Raw genomic sequence first — 18747 nt, forward strand, 5'->3', positions numbered from 1 at the left:
AGGAATGAGGGGTTAACCGCAGGAGTCTTCGGAGCGGTCGGGTGAGTACTGGTCACTAGCTGGGATAGCTGTAGGGCAGAGACGAAGGACTTTATATGGATACGAATGTGTCCATAGATCGGAAGGGTGGGAAAGTTCTTACTGTTTCAAATTTATCATTAAAAAACACAACAAGCTGAGAGTGAGGAGGGAGGATAGGAGGTTTGACTAAGGAGAAGGTGTGAAACCGTCGGGGACAGGTTCAACGTGAACTGACTACAAACTGCCTGGGGGCTGACACAGTGCAACAAATTTCAAGCGAAAGGACTCAGCACGGTTTTGTTGTTCTTCTGTCCCATCTAAGTTCACTCAGCTGTTTTAGGTAGAGATGCAGAGTAGCTGAAGTAGCTGGATATGAACCAGATTTGCGTTTTCAGTTCAGAGGGACGAGAATTTAGGGTATATGCAAAGAAAATGATGTCTATGCTAGATGGGGAGGAAAAGGGGGAGTGATGGCTTACAGGCAGGGATAGGTGATGGAATCAACGGGAGGTCCTGGGAGTCAAAACAATCGTTGGGCTAGGCAGAGTGTGTAGACTGACTTAGAGACGGGTGACAGGGTGCAAGCTGAGACTGGAGGTAATGACAAGATTTAGAGCAATGTTTTCAACTACAGGCTGAGTCCCACTACTGGGTCATGAAATCAGTTCGGTGGGTCAGTTTCTCAATAAGCATTTTAAATCCTTGCTGCACATTAGAATCATCTAGAGAACCTAAAAAAAAAAAAAAAAAATTTTAAAAAGGGCCCACACCTCACTCTCGGAGAGTCTGATTTATTTGGAATGGTGTAGGTTTCAGAAATCAGTTTTTCATTAAAATTGTCCAGGTAGTTCCAATGTGCTGACCTGGTCAGTAACCCTTGTTCCAAGAAGATACTGACATAAAAAGACTGATATAATTAATGGTAGAAAGACAGTACATCAGGTACTAAATTCCAAGAATTGGGGAGAGGGGTGTAAGATATGAGTGATAAATTTTAAGAGGTAAGGGAGCAAGTGGCATAGTCAATGCTAATGAATGTTCTCAACAAAAAGCATTTGCAAGAGAGAAAAATGTGTAAACACGCACACACAAGCCTGTTTAACCACGGTGTAGATGAATTTCAATCAGAAACTGTAACTTAATTTCTTATATTTTAAACTAATTGAAAATAAATGAAAGTCAAGTCAGTAAAAAAAAGTACCTGGCACCTAAGTTCAGGGAATTCCTGTATCTCACCAGGATAAAGTTTGATTTGCATAAACTGTACTTAATTTTAGAATTATGAATATTACTAAAATTGTTTAAAAAAACTATTTGTAAGAAAGAGAAAATAAATTGACTGGAATGTTTATTGGAAAATCTATGTCAAGCTCCATAATTTAAAATTATTTAAAACAAATTAAAAACATCTATAAAAGGTCAGAACATTCAGTATTTTAAGATAAAACTAATTTTAGAAAATTGTATCATGATTATAAAAACAATTATAGCAAGCTATACATTTTTTAATTATAGAAAACATTAAAAATAAAACCTAACAAAATATGTCTTGCTGTTGCTTTGGGGGAAAAGGTGGGAACAAATATTTTTATTTTACTTACATATATTTATTAAAAAATTTTCCATTTGACATTGCAAACAATCCCATTTCTCTTATATTTTGCTCTAATACATGAAATCACACAAAGGAGATGGAATACATAAAATTACAAAGATGGTGGTAAAGTAAGCCACATCACACTCAAATACACACTGAATTACTGCAAAGGGCGTAACTCAGACATACAAGGCATATTAGTTTTAGAAAAAGAGCATACTCACCCCCAAGTACACACACACACAAACTCCACTTTGTTAAACCAAGGAGGAAACAAAATGTATCATAAATAATTAGTCTTCCATTTTCCTGTTAGTTTTTAAGCTCTTTTTCAATAATTATGAAACCTATTCGAGAACAGGATTTTCTTCAAGCATGTATGGTTCAGACACAATTAGTTTTTGTATCCAGTATTCTATTTCGTACTACAGTTCTTTTATTAATATATGCATATATTTACATTCTTTAAAATTAAAACTCTGAATTGTAAAAAGCTGTTTTTCTACTTGATATGCCACAGTCCAGTGTTTACATACTATTCTGGAAGACTGATTAAATTACAATATACAGGTTTGGAAACAAAATCTGATATTATTGAATGTATGTATATTGGAATTTTAGCAAAATGTTTTACTATATTTACCCCATATATTATTATATTCTGAAATTTTATATTAATATAGTGAGGAATTTTATGTACTGAAAAAAAGTCCCAAATTTCTGTTCTATGGTTTTACAAAAATTTAAAAACCGCTTTTCGTTTGATTTCGATAAATCTGTGTTATGTGAAGAGTCCATGTGATAGTGAAAATAATATTATATATAAATATAAATGTATCTTTCCCATCACAGTTCTTCTAGTTGGCAATAACAAATTATATATGGTAATCATTTTATCCAGACTCTATTATTATTATAAGAATAAACCTGAATATATTCCCCTCAATGATAGACAGCAATTTGGTAAAGAATTAAATTTACATTTAGAAGATAAAAGTTAAGCGTGACAGCATAACATAAAAGTTGATAATCCTTTGTGAATGTGTTAAAGATTTGGGTTATAAACACAGGCATGAAAACTAAAAACACTTTAAGAACAAGCACTGTACGAATATTTATATACAAGTATCATGGCTCATTAAGAAAAAAGATTATTAAAGCATAATGTGAACAATACATTATATTAATTCACAGTATAAACACACTTTGAGGAGTAATTTAAGTCAGGAATAAAAATACAGATATAATATCAGTTAGCACTATTAATACACATTTTGTTGTCATATGTATGAAAATATACACATAGATATAGCTTTTTTAAACCAATTTTTTTACATAAATATTCACTGATTTAAATAAAAGTTGAAAGAGGTAGAATTTGTGTCAATGTTCATGATTTTCAGGAACAAGTACTTCAAATATATTATTACTGTTCTGTCCTTTAACAAGTCCATACAGCCAACTCATTGAAAGTCAACATTCTGAAAAAGGGGGGAAGAGAAAAAGGGGTTAAGAGAAAAATGATAAACCAGATTACTCAGTACACCATGAAAAACTGAAATTCAGTAATGTTTTAATTGAAATTATAGTCTCTAATAAAACCTTTGCCTATTTAGTGGTTAAGTTCTGTACTTCAAAAAGATTCCCTTCAAGCTACCAAAGTACATCAAAATATATGGCTAAAAGAATGACACAGTGAAGAGCCTAGAATAACACAGCGTGTTAACTGAGAAAAATCACTCAAAGTAAGAGATAATAGGATATCCAGGTTTAATAAAATCATACTCAAGTACTTTAAATTATGTCTGAGTCTTAAAATGTTATGGAGAGTCAGATATTTTTCAAAATATTTTCATCTTATGTGCTATTTAATCATCTTCCCAATTAAAACACACATTAAAATATGAAAAACTCCATAATGGAAACAGAGAAAGTAATTATATTTTTCTATACTTAAGGAGACATACTTTAGATATTATCAGACATGTTTTCTAATATTGATGTAAAACAACATTATTGGTAAGAGGAAAAAACTGGAAACAAGCTATATGTCCCATAAGAGGAGATTGTTAAATCAATCCCAGAATATCCATGTGATAAACCATTAGTTACATCACTATTTTAAAATGGCTTTTTTTTTTTTTGGTTTCAGAGAGAGGAAAGGAGAGGGAGAGAGATAGAAACATCAGTGATGAGAGAGCTGTCACTGATTGGCTGCATCCCGCACACCCCCAACTGGGGATCGAGCGGCAACCGAGGCATGTGCCCCGAATGCGATTCAAACCACAATCGCCTGGATCATAGGTCTACGCTCAACTGCTGAGCCACGCCCGGCCAGGCTAAAATGGCATTTTTTAAAATGCTTTTAATGATATCAATAAATCCTCACAACAATATTAGGGGGGAAAAAACCCACAAAGAACAAAACAAAACAACAGGATGAAACTACCTTGAGTATGATCTCTATTAGAATTACATATGTATGTCTATGCATGTGTATGTTAATCACAAATTAAATACAAGAAGGAAGTATACCAAAATGTCAACTGCTATTTTCTCTGAGTTGTAGGATTAAAAGTGATTTTGATTTTACATCCATGTTAGTGGCAGCATTTTCATAATAGCAATCCAAGTGTTCATCAACTGATGAATGCATAAACAAAATGTGGTATGTACATACAATGGCATTTATTTAGCCTTAAAAAGAAAGAAAGCTCTGAGACAAGCTCCAACATGGATGAACCCTGAAAACGCTATGCTAAGTGAAATAAGCCATTCACAAAAGGACAAACACTGTATGATTCCATTTATATTGAGGTACACAGAATAGTCAAATTCATAGACAAACTATAATGGTGGTCACTGGGGGGTGGGGGATGGGAGAATGGGGAGTTAGCATTTAATGGGTACCGAGTTCAGATGGAGAAGGTAAAAAAGTTCCGAAGTTGGATGGTGGAACTAATTTGTGTACAACAATGTGACTGTACTAACTGCCAGAGAACTGTACACTCAAAATGGTTAAAATGATAAACTTAATGTTATGTATATAGTTCATAAAAAAACTAAAAAAAAGATTTTTATTTTCTTTTTTATACTTTTGTATTTTATGTCTTTTCCAGTGAGCATGCATTAGCTATAATAATCAAAGAAGTAAAAACTATAATTGGGTTATATATTTTAACTATTAGAGACACTGTAAATATGAGTTGGTATGACTATTTCATATTCATTTCTGAGTACTGATGGGGAAATCCCTTAAAATTAATTTTGGTAACAATACTTAGAAAATATGACTGGAAATGGGTTACCAATTAACAGCATGATTAGGATACTCTGGGACTTTGCTAATGGCTGTTGGGAGTTTTTAATCCACATCCACTATGATGGTTACAATAAAAAAATGGAAAATAGCAAGTATTGAAAAGGATTTGAAAACTGCAACCCTTACATTGCTGGTGGAAATGTAAAATGGTACAGCTGTGTGGAAAATGTTTTGCAGATACTCAAGAAGTTAAACATAGAATTTCCGTATGACCCAGCAACTCTACCTCTAGATACTCTCAAGAGATTTAAAAACAGGGACTAAAACAGATACTTGCACCCCAATGTTGTTAGCGGTATTACAATAACTATGAGATGAAAACAACCCAGGTGTCCACCAACTGATGAATGGATAAGGTGTGGTATAAAAAAGGGAATATTATCCAGGCATAAAAAGGAATGAACTTCTGAAATATACTGACATATCAGGGGTGGGGAATGTCTGGCGAAATCATTTGGTCTGGCCCTGCCAAAGCAACTGCAGCTAGGACTCGAAATTCAGTAAATCTAAGAGCTTTTTTCATAGCTAATTTTTAAAAAAATGTGTCTTTATTGATTTCAGAGAGAAGAAGGGAGAGGGAGAGAGAAGAAACATCAATGATGAGAGAGTCATCATTGATCGGCCGCCTCCCGCACGCCCCCGACCAGGGACCAAGCCTGCAACCCAGGCATGTGCCCTGACTGAGAACTGAATCGTGATCTCCTGGATCCTATGTCGACACTCAACCGCCAAGCGACGCCTAGCCGGGCCATAGCTAATTTTTAAGTTGATAATTTTGTATGGCCCGCAAATAATGTTATAAATATCCAAATGGCCCCTGGTAGAAAAAAGCTTCCCCACCCCTCACATGGATGAACCTTAAAAGCATTATCCAAAGTGAAACAAGTCAGGCACAAAAGGACAAATGCTGTATGATTTCACTTATATGAAAATCTGAATAGGCAAATTCATAGAGACAGAAAAGTAGATCAGAGGTTACCAAAGGCGGGGAAATGGGGTCAGGGACTAAAGAATTATTGTTTAATGGATACAGTTTCTGTTTGGGGTGATGAAAAAGTTTTAAAAATAGTGTTGATGGTTGTACAACACTGAGAATTTAATACACTGTTTTCACTAAAAACAGTTAAGATGGCAAAGTTCATGCTATATATATTTTATCGCAATTAAAAAATGTTTTCTAATTCATCACATCCTTAGACATTGCTGGAATCCACTATGTTCTGTATCAGTAGTTCCTAAAGTACAGTCTGGAGATCCCTGGGAGTCCCCAGGATGCTTTCAGGGGATCTCTAAGGTCAAGCCTCTTTTTCATAAAACTAAGGAATTATGTGCTTTTTCACTCATTACCTCACAGGTGTACTGTGGAGTTTCCCATAGGCTACATGACGTAAAAGGTAGTAAATATTTTAGATTTGTGGGCCACAGGGTGTCTGTCACAACTACTTAATTCTGCCACTATAGAAAAGCAGTGTTATATAATATGTAAACAAATGGGTGTGGCTACACTCCAATAAAGCTTAAATTTACAAAAACAGGGCCCACAGACCCTAGTTTACCACCCCTGATCTAAATACAGCTATAAATCGGGCATGAGAAAAAGTCTGGGTCACAGCTATTATGAGGCTTTCTAATGGGAAATTCAAATTAATGCAGCAGTTAGAAGTTGTGAGGACACAATGCTTGCCGCCAGCACTGAGAAGTAGTCCTCAAAGTGAAAGAGGAAAATGTATCTTTTACTCAAACAAACAAACATAAAAGCAAAAGCACAGCAATCAGAAATCATTTAAACATAGGCCCTTCAAATATCAATAAACTCTGGGGCCATCTTATGTTAAAGCATAGCACATAACTAATGTTCATAAGGAGGATTCTGAGTCATCGAGGAAATGCTTAATGATCTCCTATGTACTTCTATTAAAAGAGGCAAAAAATGCATAATTTTTAAAAGAACTAATTTTACTACTGTCAAAGCCTGCATTTTTCACAGTCACCTACCTCTCAAATCCTGAGTCTGACATGCTTCTTTCCCATTCATTCCCATCTCCAGTGAATCAGCACAGTCTTTGACTTTTCCTCAGTCAAATGTGTCCTAGCATTATGGAAAACTGTTTTGCCATATCTGCTCAAGCCCAAACATTTGCATGTCCAGTGACTTGACAATTTCACTCTCAAGTATAGACCCAAAAGAAATGCACACCTCTCTTTACCAACAGGCAGTATTAGAATGTTCACAACTCTTTGTAATAGCCTGAACTGGAATTACCAGTGCCCATCGACAACAGAAGGAGTAAATGGATTGTGGTAAGTTCACAAAATGGAATATTCTACAGTAACAAGACTGAACAATCCACGAGGACACACAATAGTATGGATGAATCTCACAAATGTACTGTTGAGGAAAAGGGGCCAGAAATGTATGGTATCATTTTTTAAATGTCCAAAAACAGGCAAAAAAAAAATCTATGCTTTTAATAGTCAGGATGGTTATTTTTAGAGTAGGGCTTATGACCAGAATGGAGCCCAAGTGAGGTAATGTTTTGTTTCCTGATTTGGGTGCAGGTAGCATACTTGTGTGTGCTCAGTTTGTGAAAATTCACTAAGCTGTATACTATGACATGACACTTTTCTGTACATATAATTTATTTTTTAAAATCTGCCCTAGCTTTCAATATTATTACACTGATCCTGAACTGATTATACTGTTCATTTCATATCTCTTTCTGGTCTCCCTGCCTCTGGTTCCTACCCTCCCCAAAAAGCCTAAGTACAATTTTGAAGTTAATCTGCCAGGGACAGTTCTTTCATCTTAACCCCTCCCTTGTATGCATACTATACATAAGAGGACCTTCACTGGCTCCCCTTGACTTAGAGAATAAAGGCTACAATCTCCAATTTAGTCTCACATTAAATAATTGCATATAGCTCACTCTACTTCCATGCCTTTCTCCCTCAGTTTCCCCAGCAGCCTGCCATTCTAATCAGATTCAGTCTACTGTGCCACATGCATTCCTGTCTGTCTCTGTCCACACTTTTACCATCTATTATTTGTACTCTGAATTTGGCATTTCATTAACTATTTCTCTGTGGTTCTTGCACTGTCAGGGACCGGAAACGTTCAGTTCGATGAGTTTTACAATCACATGCTCCATAACCACCCCACCGAATGGGATGGTCCATTATTCCCACCAGGAATAATGGTGGTTGGAAGCTCCCTGACCACTTCTGTAGGCAACCTCTCTCCCTCCCCCAAACACAACTTCCTGAATTTTTATAACCGAGGTTAGTTTTGCTCGTCCATGGTGTTTCATACATACCTTTCTGAAAAAGATCAGTTTATGTGTTCAGGAGAATGTAAAGGAGACTTCAGAGTAGAACTAAGGGGTGGTGTGGGAAGACCATGTCGACGCATCTCTTGGATTGCTCGCTCTCTGTCAAGTAAGATGAAATAAGGGATAATACCAAAAAGGGTTACATAAATACAAGGTGTGGTGGTGTTGTTAATTAAATATTTCTACTCAATTAATTTGTTTCTACTAAATTTAAACCCTATATCTTTATAGATTTTTAAGTAGATAAAAGACTTCAATGAAAGGAATTGTATTATTAGAGACTGTTCAAAGCCCCTGAGTACAGATTTCCAAAGTTGGATGGTTCCACCCCTGCCCCATCCTTTCCCGCCTCTTCTTGCACATAAATCTAGCCCTCTTCCTTCTTCTTGCCTCAAAACTCCCAAATGGCAGAAATAAAATAATCCATTCTCTCAGTTATCCTTTCTTTTCCTGCTGTGTCTGTGTCTGCCCCACAAAGCATGGAAGCTGCACTGTCGCTTCCTTTGTGTGCTACCCAGAGTCTCTGGCCTAGGCCTATTCTGCCTCGAGTTCTTCGGTATCCAGGATTTCTACCTTCTTGGGTGTTTTTACAAACTCTTTTTCACTATTATTCCCCCAAAGAAACTTTTTTAGATATTTCTTTCCCCCAAATAACTCCCACACTCCATGAAATTTTAATACATAGGTACATTGTTTATGTATGGTAGCTCTTTGGAGGGCCATAAATCACTCTACTGTAATACCTATGGGTTTTTGCCACTCCCTCTTCCCCCAAGTACCAATTTTGTTCTGTGGGGTACTCCGTTAAGAATTAATGATCTAGTTGGATAGTAAAAAGCGAAGACATGGTCATGTGTGTCTAGGTTTCTCTGGGGACTGGGGTAAGGAAAAAGGAAAAAAAATAAGGGTATCTATAACCTTAGGCAAGAAAGAGCTTGACTTAGGACTCCTGAATTGAAAGAATTTAAGTTATCATTATGAAATGGAAATAATTATATATGTACGGTTTAGAATATTAAGAAACCAGGTTTTCTCAATTACAAGAGATTAAAAACAGCTTTCACGACACTGATGCAATCTCAGGCTTCATATCTCACTAAAATCATAAGTATTGACTTCCTAGCAAAGTTTGTCTATATATCAAGTAGCACATCAGTCAAAAGTTTTGATGTCAATGGGTAAGAGAACTCAAAAATTGACCTAATAAGCAATCTGACCACTATTTGAGAATGAAATTTCAGAAATGTTGATATCTATGGTATTAATATAGTAGGAAAGAGTAATGGAAGAAACTTGACAACGAATTTAAAATCTTGATTTTGATTTTAACTATTAAAGCAGGTCTGTTTGTAACACTTGGGGATTAAAATTTTTAACATAATGAAGCAAGTGAACTGAAAGCTGTAGAGAATATAGTACAGAGGTTAGGAGCACAGGCTTTAAAATTAGACCTGCCTGAATTTCATTCTTGACTGCATTTACTATTTGTATGACCCCAGTTTCCTAAAATATGGGCACAATAATAGATCGTTAGGATTATCAAACATATATAGTAGTTGGTCTATCTGTTAACTGCCCTTATAATCATCAGCATCATCACTTCTTTGATGATTTGTATTTCAAAGTTGGATCATATTGTTTTGGACTCTTGTGGAATCCTTACTGTTAACTTCCCTAACTATATCCTCTGAAATAATGCCCTGATTTTGCCTTGAGAAACACTATGGGAAGCATTCATATTAATACATGCTACTTTATTTACTGTAGGGATATTATCTTCCACAACACTTGTTGCCTTTTCAGGAAGAAATTTATTTTGAACGTTAATGCTAAAACAAAGTTTGCTGTTTGTAAGTCACATTAAATCCTTTTTGGAATAAGATAGGAAACAGATAAAAACATTGTCTAATGCTAAAAGTTTTTCTTACCGCTCATATCTTTCCACTGAAATCTGCCTTTTCAGGGCGTCATGATCTGTTTGTAATTGTGCCACTTTAGCCCGAAGCATGGTGTTCTCCCGGCCTTGACTAGTTCTTAAAAACAAATTTTTAAAATCAAATAAATAAATAACAAAGGTTCTGTTTTGTAGAGTTAAGTGCTATGGATTGTTGTTTTTGTGATTAATAAATACAAAAGAGATGATACTTGAGGATGAAAGGAAAAAGGCCAAGACTTTCAACAATAATTCTCTACACTTCTGCAGCTTCTATCAGTTTTCTTTTTCATTCACCTCGTGTAGTTAATAAACACTTACTGAGCCTCCAGCATGTGCTAGGTGCTGCAGCAGTGCTGGAGACACAGATGTGAGTAAGACATGGACCATAACGTCTAGTTGTAAACTATCTTCACTGGCTTTTTCTTGACTCTTGCCTCAGAAAGACAAATATTTCTAACGCCTTTTAAAAGTTACTTATTCCACTTATACTATCTACTCTGGGTTCTCTTCTTCCAAAAATTTACCTAACCCTCCCCATCCTAAAAAGATACCATCATCAGTCTCCTAAAAGGTAATCAATACACATGAGGGTCAACTGCCTAGCTTTTCTGAAGTCTTTTTCCTAATCCATAGCATGAAACACTCCCAGCACTCCCATCCTGAAATGCTCTACCCTTTGCTGACTGCTCTCTTCTTTGCTCAAATTTAGGCATTTTTCTAAAGTTCACTCATTCACTTCCATAGGAACCATCTCTGTGGTGAAGACACACAAATCACATCTCCAAATACGATGTCTCTTCTGAACTAAACCCCTAAACTTCCAAAGCAACAGCCACATAAAATATTTTGGTTTTAAACTATCCTTCACGGTCCCCTTCTCCCTCCAAAAGTTAAAAAAGTATTTTTTTGTTCCTCCAGTAATTTAATCATTTATTTCAGGCTGCAAATCTACAAACATTTATTCATATTAAAAATTATTTTTGAGAAGCTATTTTCCTCACACAGACTAACTTAAGACACTCACAGTTTGCTTTCTGCTAGGGTTAGCTTCTCTTTAAGGAGCTGAATTTCTGTGTCCTTCTCGTGGGAAGATAAGTGAGAATGAAATTCTTTATCTCTGTTTGTAGCCAACAATGATTCAAGGTCTTTAATTGTATGTCTCTCACTTGACAGTTGTTTTTTTAACAGCTCTGATTCCGATTTAACATTTTCTAATTCCATCGCAACCTACAGGGAAAACAAAGTAAGGTGACTTCAGTACACTTTTAAGACTTACTCTGAAAAGTTATCTGCAGAGCTATACACATACACATCAGTTCCTTCATTTGGGGTACTGCTTGAAGATTCTGAACCACTTCTTTAAGTGTAAGAAAAACATCTTATTTTCAAAATAATCTGTGCTGTTTTTAGTAAGGACTTATTTGGCTATAAGATCTACTCCAACCTTCAAATAGTTTTCTCTACTACTACCTTGTCAGGAGAGGGTCATTATCATAAAATCCTAAAATGTGGCCACCCTATCAGCAAGGAGGCCTCTGATCTATTAAATCTGTGTCTTCTGACTACATGGTCAAGCCAGTATTTGAGCTTCTCAGTACCTGAAAACAAAGATACTAAGTAAGTGAAAATAGAAAACACCAATGTTTGAAAACACTGGGTTGTTTAATCTAATGCTTCAGTTTGGAAATGGGGAGTTCCAGCAAACTAGGCTTTTAAAGATTTAAATATCTTGAGATTTGTATTAGGAAAAATATTCTACTTAGGAAGCAGTGAAGTGCTCACTCCCCACTTAAGTCTTACCTTGACACAAAGAAAGAAGGTATTGGGATATGCTCCTATTCTATAATGAGAAGACTAAGACTCTCCTAAATACCTATCAACTCTAAAATAGGCAGCACCTAATTTTATCACCCTGTTTGCCAGAGAAAACTTGGCAAAGAATCTAGTAGTCAAATTTAGTTCCAAAATCCTGCAGTCAAAAGTAATTACTCCAAAGGGGAACAAATATATTAGGCAGTGAATGATAAAGTAAAACAATTAGAATAGGGGTCAATAAAACAATGTGTTACAACAATGCCTTGTAAGTTCTTACCCTCTCAAATTCAAGGTTTTTAGCATTCAACTGTTGGGTCATAATGTCTTTGCCTGAATCAAGCTTAATACAGAGTTCCCTAAGAGATGACATATCACTGAATACTGCTGCTTTCTCATCTTCTTGATGTCTCAGCTCTTCTTCTAATCTAGATATGGCTTTTGCCATTGACGAGATCTGAGATTCATAAGCATGATGTGCATTTATGTGCTGAAAATAAAAAAAGAACAGGTAAAAAGTTAAAGTAACCCAATAATTTTAAAGGCTTAAATCTGTGCAGCTATGACCTCACTTTATAAAAACAGACGAACCAATTTTTTCACATTTTAAGATACTCTCAAGAAGTTGCCTGCTATTTAAAGATTGACTATTTAATGCTTAACAGAATGAATTGTGTATAAATATTAATCATAACAAATAAGTACTTCATTATATATTTAGAAGATACAAAAATGAAAATTATTGTTTTAGGATGTGAATATGAGAGATCTTTGAAGTTATATTAATTTTTCTTTAGAAATTCTGTTATAATAATGCCTTTTCAAGAAAAAGTAACATATGTACAGGGTGAGGCAAAAATAAGTTTACAGTTGTTCTTATAGAAAATAATACAATAATTAATAAGTAACAACAGAAGAATAAACTCTGTTTTGTGTACTCATAACTGTAAACCTACTTCTGCCACACCCTGTACTTATCACTGGTCAATTGTCTTTAAATTCTGAATTTCAAAAATGGAGTTTGCTTCAAAACCAAATACCTGAAGTCATATTTAAATTTAATTTAATAATATACTATTTTATAAGATATTAATGACTGAAATAATCAGCTAAGTGTGAAATACTGATGGATTTTTTTTTCTTAGAAAAATCCACAATTTAAAATTTGAGTGATAAATACAAACTGATTTAAACTCTACTTCTAGAATTTAGGAAGAAACATTTGAAAATTAAGTTGAATAGGCTCTACTGAAATGAAACAACATTAAAAATCGAATACTGTGTGTAAAGATTTAATAAATGTCAAGTTGCAGAAAAGTAAATAATTGGATTTCCCAAATATTAATGAATTAATAAAATCAAAGGCTCCCCAAAACAAACTAAACATAAATATGTAAATCAATTTCACATACCATATAAGAACATGAACAATGACAAAGAACAAAAAAACTAGAGAACGGTTTCTCCTGAGAACTCTTTGGATGGTTGAAAAGCATGCCTTTATCCTTATTATACTCTTTCTCTCTTTTTTTCAATCCTCACCCAAGGATCTTTTTTCCATTGCTTTTCAGAGAGTGGAAGTAGGGGGGAGGGGTGGCGGGGAGACAGACAGACAGAGGGACACTGATGTGAGAGAGACACAGACAGGTTGCGTCCCCTGCACACCCTGACCTGGGCGGGAGATCAAGCCTGCAAACAGATACATGCCCTTGACCAGAATCAAACGGGAATCAAACCAGAGACTTTTCAGTCCCAGGGGGACACTCTAACCACTGAGGCAAGCCGGCCAGGCTAGTTACTATACTCTTAATAGAAAGCTTATAGACACAGTCTATTAGTTTCCTTGGATTGCTGTAAAAAATTACTACAAATTACTGGGTAGTTTAAAACAATGGAAATTTATTCCCTCACAATTCTAGAGGTTACAAGTCTGAAACTTAGATGTCCACAGAGTTTGCTTTTTGCGGAAGTTCTGAGGCAGAATTTGTTCTGTGCCCCTCTCCCATCTTCTGGTGGTTGCTGGCAATCCTTGGAGCTCCTTGCCCTGTAGACACAGCACCCTAGTCTCTAATCCATCTTCACCTGGCATTCTCCCTTGTGTCTTCTGTGTCCAGATTTTGCTTATCTTATAAGGCAGCAATTTTCAACCTTTTTCATCTCATGGCACACATAAAATAATTACTAAAATTCTGTGGCACACCAAAAAATATATAATTTTTGCCAATCTGACAAAAAGAAATAGGTATAATTTTGATTCATTCACACCAGACGGCTATTGAGTTGGCTGTTGTCAGTTTTTAATTTGACAATCTGAGGGATAAAAGGTCAGTGCCCCTGACTAAATAGTCAGGTACTGCATGTTTTAAAAATTCTTGCAGCATACTGTTTGAAAATCACTGTTATAAAGACACAAGTCATTGCATTATGGCCTGCCCTAGTCTAGTATAACCTCATTTTAACCTGATTATAACTGCAAAGGCACTATTTTCAAAAAAGGTCATATTCACAGGTACTAGGGGTTAGGACCTAAAAATATTTTTTGAGGGGCGATAATTCTACCCACTATAGATAATCAATACTTTCTCCTAAAAAATGAAGACCACAATACTATACCAAAAACACCAAAACAAAACAGAACACAAAAACAAACAAAAGAAACTAATAGCCAGCTATTCTAAATAAATCTAACTTAGGGTCCCTATATTTTAATTGAACTCAAAATTTATTAAGAAATTTTTATTAGACTGTCTTTATGACAAGAGCTTATTTAAATCTGCATTCAAAAGGAAAATTTGGACCCTTAAGTTATATTATATAAAAAAGTTAACTCAAAATGGATCAAAGACCTTAACATAGAAGCTTATAACATAGAAGTCTTAGAAGAACACAGGGGGGAAAGCTTCATTATATTGGACTTAGCAATTGTTTCGTGCATATGACACCAAAAATATATGTAACAAGAGCAAATATAGATAAATTGGACTTTATCAAAATTAAAATCTTTTACACATCAAAGGATAAAACTGAGTGAAAAGGCAAGCCATGTATGGGAGAAGACTTACAAAACATATATCTAATAAGGGATTAATATCCAGATTATACAAATAATTCCTACAACTCAATAACAAAAACAACCTGATTAAAAAATGGGCAAACGATTTGAATAGACATTTCTTCAAAGAACATACACAAATGGCCAATAAACACACAAAAAGATGCTCAACATCACTAATGATTAAGAAAATGCAAGTCAAATCCAAAATGAGATACCACTCCACTCCCGCTGGGATAGCTATTATAAAAACCACAACAAAAAAACCCCACAGAAAATAACAAGTGTTGGCAAGGATGCGGAGAAATTGAAATCCTTACATTGCTGGTGGGAATGTAAAATGCTGCAGCCCTTGTGGAAAACTGCATGGCAATTCCTCAAAAAAATTAAACATAAAATTACCATATGATTTAGCAATTTCACTTCTGGGTATATCTTAAAGAACTGAAATCAAGGACTCAAATAGATATTGTACACCCATGTACATAGCAGCATTACTCTCAATGGTCAAAGATGGTAACAACCAAATGTCCATTGACAAATGAATGGATAAACAAAATGTGGTTTATACATACAATGAAATCTTATTCAGCCTTAAAAAGGAACGACATTCTGACACATGCGATAACATGGGAACCTTCAGGTTAAGTCAATCTTAAGGCTAAATAAAATAAGCCAGTCACAAAAAGACAAATATCGTATGATTCCACTTATAGGAGGTACACAGAGTAGCCACATTCATAGAGAGAGAAAGGAGAATGGTGGATGCCAGAAGTTGGGGGTGTGAAGAATGGGGAGTTAGTGTTCAATAAAAGTTCTGCAGATAGATGGTGGTGGTAGTTTCACAATGTGAATGTAGTAATTGCCACAGAACCGTACACTTAAAAATAGATAAAATGGTAATTTGATGTTAGGTATATTTTACTACAATAAAAAAAGTAATGGGGCTCCTAAGCAAATTGTCAGAATGAATGACAAAAAGATTACCATTGAACTTGACTTTACCAATGCTTACTCTCATTTCAAATAAAGTACCTTTGAATGCTTTCTGTTCTATTACATAAAGTCTTCACAAGACAAACAAATGTATTACCTCCTGAATTTCTTTTTCTAATAGCTCCACTCTTTCACGAAGGTGTCTCCTCTCCGTGTCAATAGAAAGAAGTTCCAGTCGAACTGAGCTGCTTTCTCCTTCAGCTTGATGGGCTTTGACTTCCCAGTCTTCAGCACGGTTATGAAGCATTTGAAATCTATCTAACAAATCTTGATTTTCTTTTTCCTAGTTTAAGCATAATTAAATTGTTTTTAAATTAGTAACTGTCACTTACTGGAATATCCATGTCAGAAACATATACACACACTGGGATTTTTAATTTAGCAAGTACAGCTATCTGTGCAGACACTATACTAAATAAGATCTGTGTGGTAATACAAAAAGACAACAGGCAAGGTTTCCATTTCATATGTTAATAATCTAATAGAGGAGGCAGAATAAAAAAACAGAAAGAAGTAAAAAAAAAAAAAAATCAGTCTTAAATCCAACCTAAACAATGTGTTGTTTTTACCTTAGAGGCCATTAAGCTCTCCCAACGTGACACCTCGGTTATGTAATTATGAACTCTACTCTTCATTTCTTCTTTTTCTTGCACTGCTGCTTCCAATTCCAGTGAGATTTCCTATAAATCAGAAAATCAAAGACAAATCTAAAATGAACATAGCACCTAGTGAGTTCTATTTCTTTTCAAATAGCTACTTTTGAATTCTGGGAATTAGAATAGGAAAAAAGAAAACCTGTTTCTAAGTGTTACTTGCATTTATTTTCCTGACTGATCTTGACTTTTTAACCAAATATTACCAAATATCTTCCACAATAGTACTAACCATGAATCTGGCCCAAGGGTTGGTATTTTAAAAAATTCATATATCAGCAATATGCTTTATAAAGAATAATGTTGAAAGTAATTGTTTAAAAAAACGTAATATTTAAAATAGGAAAATTATTGTTCTTCTGGGTATAATCCTTTAATAAGCCAGCACAAACAAAAGTAATACCTTTAAGTATATGACATTCTAAAATATTCATTTATTTATACCTGTAAGTAAATAAAGCCCACTGAAAGTAAATACAAATAATTAAAATCTATCGTGGATCTTTAAAACACAGCAACTTGCCCTGAAAGTGATGTTGAGGTCCTCACTCAGTAAGGTGACAATAATTTCTGCCACAGAGAATAAATACCATACTACCAACTATAGGAGTCCTTATAATAAAGACCAAAATGGTGAGGAGACCACAGTTGTATCCATTAGACACCCTCTAATATATAGCAGCATTTTAAACCACACTTTTAAATACCCTTATATAAACACCATTATCCTTACAGAATTATTTATGTTGTTGATATTTACGTTATTAAAACTTTAAAAACATATTTAGAGCTTTAAGATATAACAAAGAATATACTGTAAAACTATATACTATAAAACTATTGAAGTTTACGCATTGTACTCATACCTGGTTTTCTCTTGCCATTGTAGCCAGATCATCTTGTAATCTTCTATTTTCCTTAAAAGATATTTCTTTGGATCTTCCTACTTCATCGAGTTCTTTGTTAGTTGCATCAAGCTGACGCCGAAGGCTGCTTATCTCATGGTCCCGATTAGTCAGTGTTTCCTTTAGCTGGCTGTTACATGAGTGATGTGAAAATAAAAAAAGAAAGCTTTTTGGAAAACTTAGTTAATTTAATAGAAAACTGTTGTACTCTGAATTAAGTATACTAAGTATACTAAGTATACAAGAAATTATAACTACTGCATTAAGACACTAATTAGGTAAAGCAGACATTTTAGCTCTCTACCAATCATTATGAGCAAATGAAGTCATAAAATAATTATTCCAAAAAATCAAGTAAAAACAGAAGACTTTCAAATGTTAGGAGATTCATTTGGCAAATAATAATAACAGATTCTATTGGCAAATATTTATTTAATGTTGAAGTCCCCACTATTATATAAAAGGGTATACAGAATAAATATGATTAGTGACTTTGTCTTGAAGTAAAGACTAGACATAAAATGTAAAATTTTGTTCAAGATAGGTTTAAATGTAGAATAAATTCAAGACTGGCTACTACCAAAGTAATCTAAATTTTAATAATCAGGGCCTGCCTAGGGTAGTTATAGCAGAAACAAAGAGCAAGTTGGCATGTAAAAGAATAATTATTAAGCATAAGTGTTGAGATGTGGATAACAGAAGATGGCAGAAAGTTAAAGAGAATAACATTTTCATGCAGGAGACTAAGAAAATAATGCTGCTGCCATTGGCAAAAATAGAAAAATAGAAATTTAACTATTGACAGATACTACTTAAGTAAAGCTGCATTCACTGAAAATTTCTAAAGAAGCTGGATGCCATTACATTGATTACTTACTTCAGAGAAGATTCATACTCTGAAAATGTTATCTTCATTTGAGCAATAGCTTTTTCCTACAGAAATTATAAAAATAATATAAGATTCTAAACAATTCATATAGGAATGTCTTTAGTTGAATTTATACAATTTATCACATTTACCCAGTTCAAATCCAAATATGTAACTTATGCTATAAATGAAAGCTCCAAATAAACATATTTCCACGTCCCAGCTGTACTTCACATATTGGCATATTTCTACTCAC

At 34.5% G+C, this 18747-nt stretch overlaps 1 protein-coding gene across 2 annotated transcripts in view; it reads right to left on the bottom strand.

Moving 5' to 3' along the window:
- Positions 1 to 1344: 1344 nt before the first annotated feature.
- CEP135 (centrosomal protein 135) overlaps positions 1345 to 18747 on the bottom strand; it is a 56571-nt gene continuing 39168 nt past the window's right edge. For both annotated transcript variants that reach the window (XM_087827299.1, XM_016207439.2), the window contains 9 exons: positions 18501 to 18556; positions 17585 to 17753; positions 16635 to 16745; positions 16163 to 16348; positions 12298 to 12507; positions 11230 to 11432; positions 10198 to 10302; positions 8255 to 8368; positions 1345 to 3099 (listed from right to left, as the gene is read on the bottom strand). In XM_087827299.1, the coding sequence (XP_087683425.1) occupies positions 8269 to 8368; positions 10198 to 10302; positions 11230 to 11432; positions 12298 to 12507; positions 16163 to 16348; positions 16635 to 16745; positions 17585 to 17753; positions 18501 to 18556 (1140 nt within the window). In that variant the 3' untranslated portion in view covers positions 1345 to 3099; positions 8255 to 8268. The remainder of the gene's footprint in view (positions 3100 to 8254; positions 8369 to 10197; positions 10303 to 11229; positions 11433 to 12297; positions 12508 to 16162; positions 16349 to 16634; positions 16746 to 17584; positions 17754 to 18500; positions 18557 to 18747) is intronic.

The sequence above is a fragment of the Miniopterus natalensis genome, chromosome 1 (assembly GCF_054644295.1).
Source record: "Miniopterus natalensis isolate mMinNat1 chromosome 1, mMinNat1.hap1, whole genome shotgun sequence".
NCBI classification, from domain to species: domain Eukaryota; kingdom Metazoa; phylum Chordata; class Mammalia; order Chiroptera; family Miniopteridae; genus Miniopterus; species Miniopterus natalensis.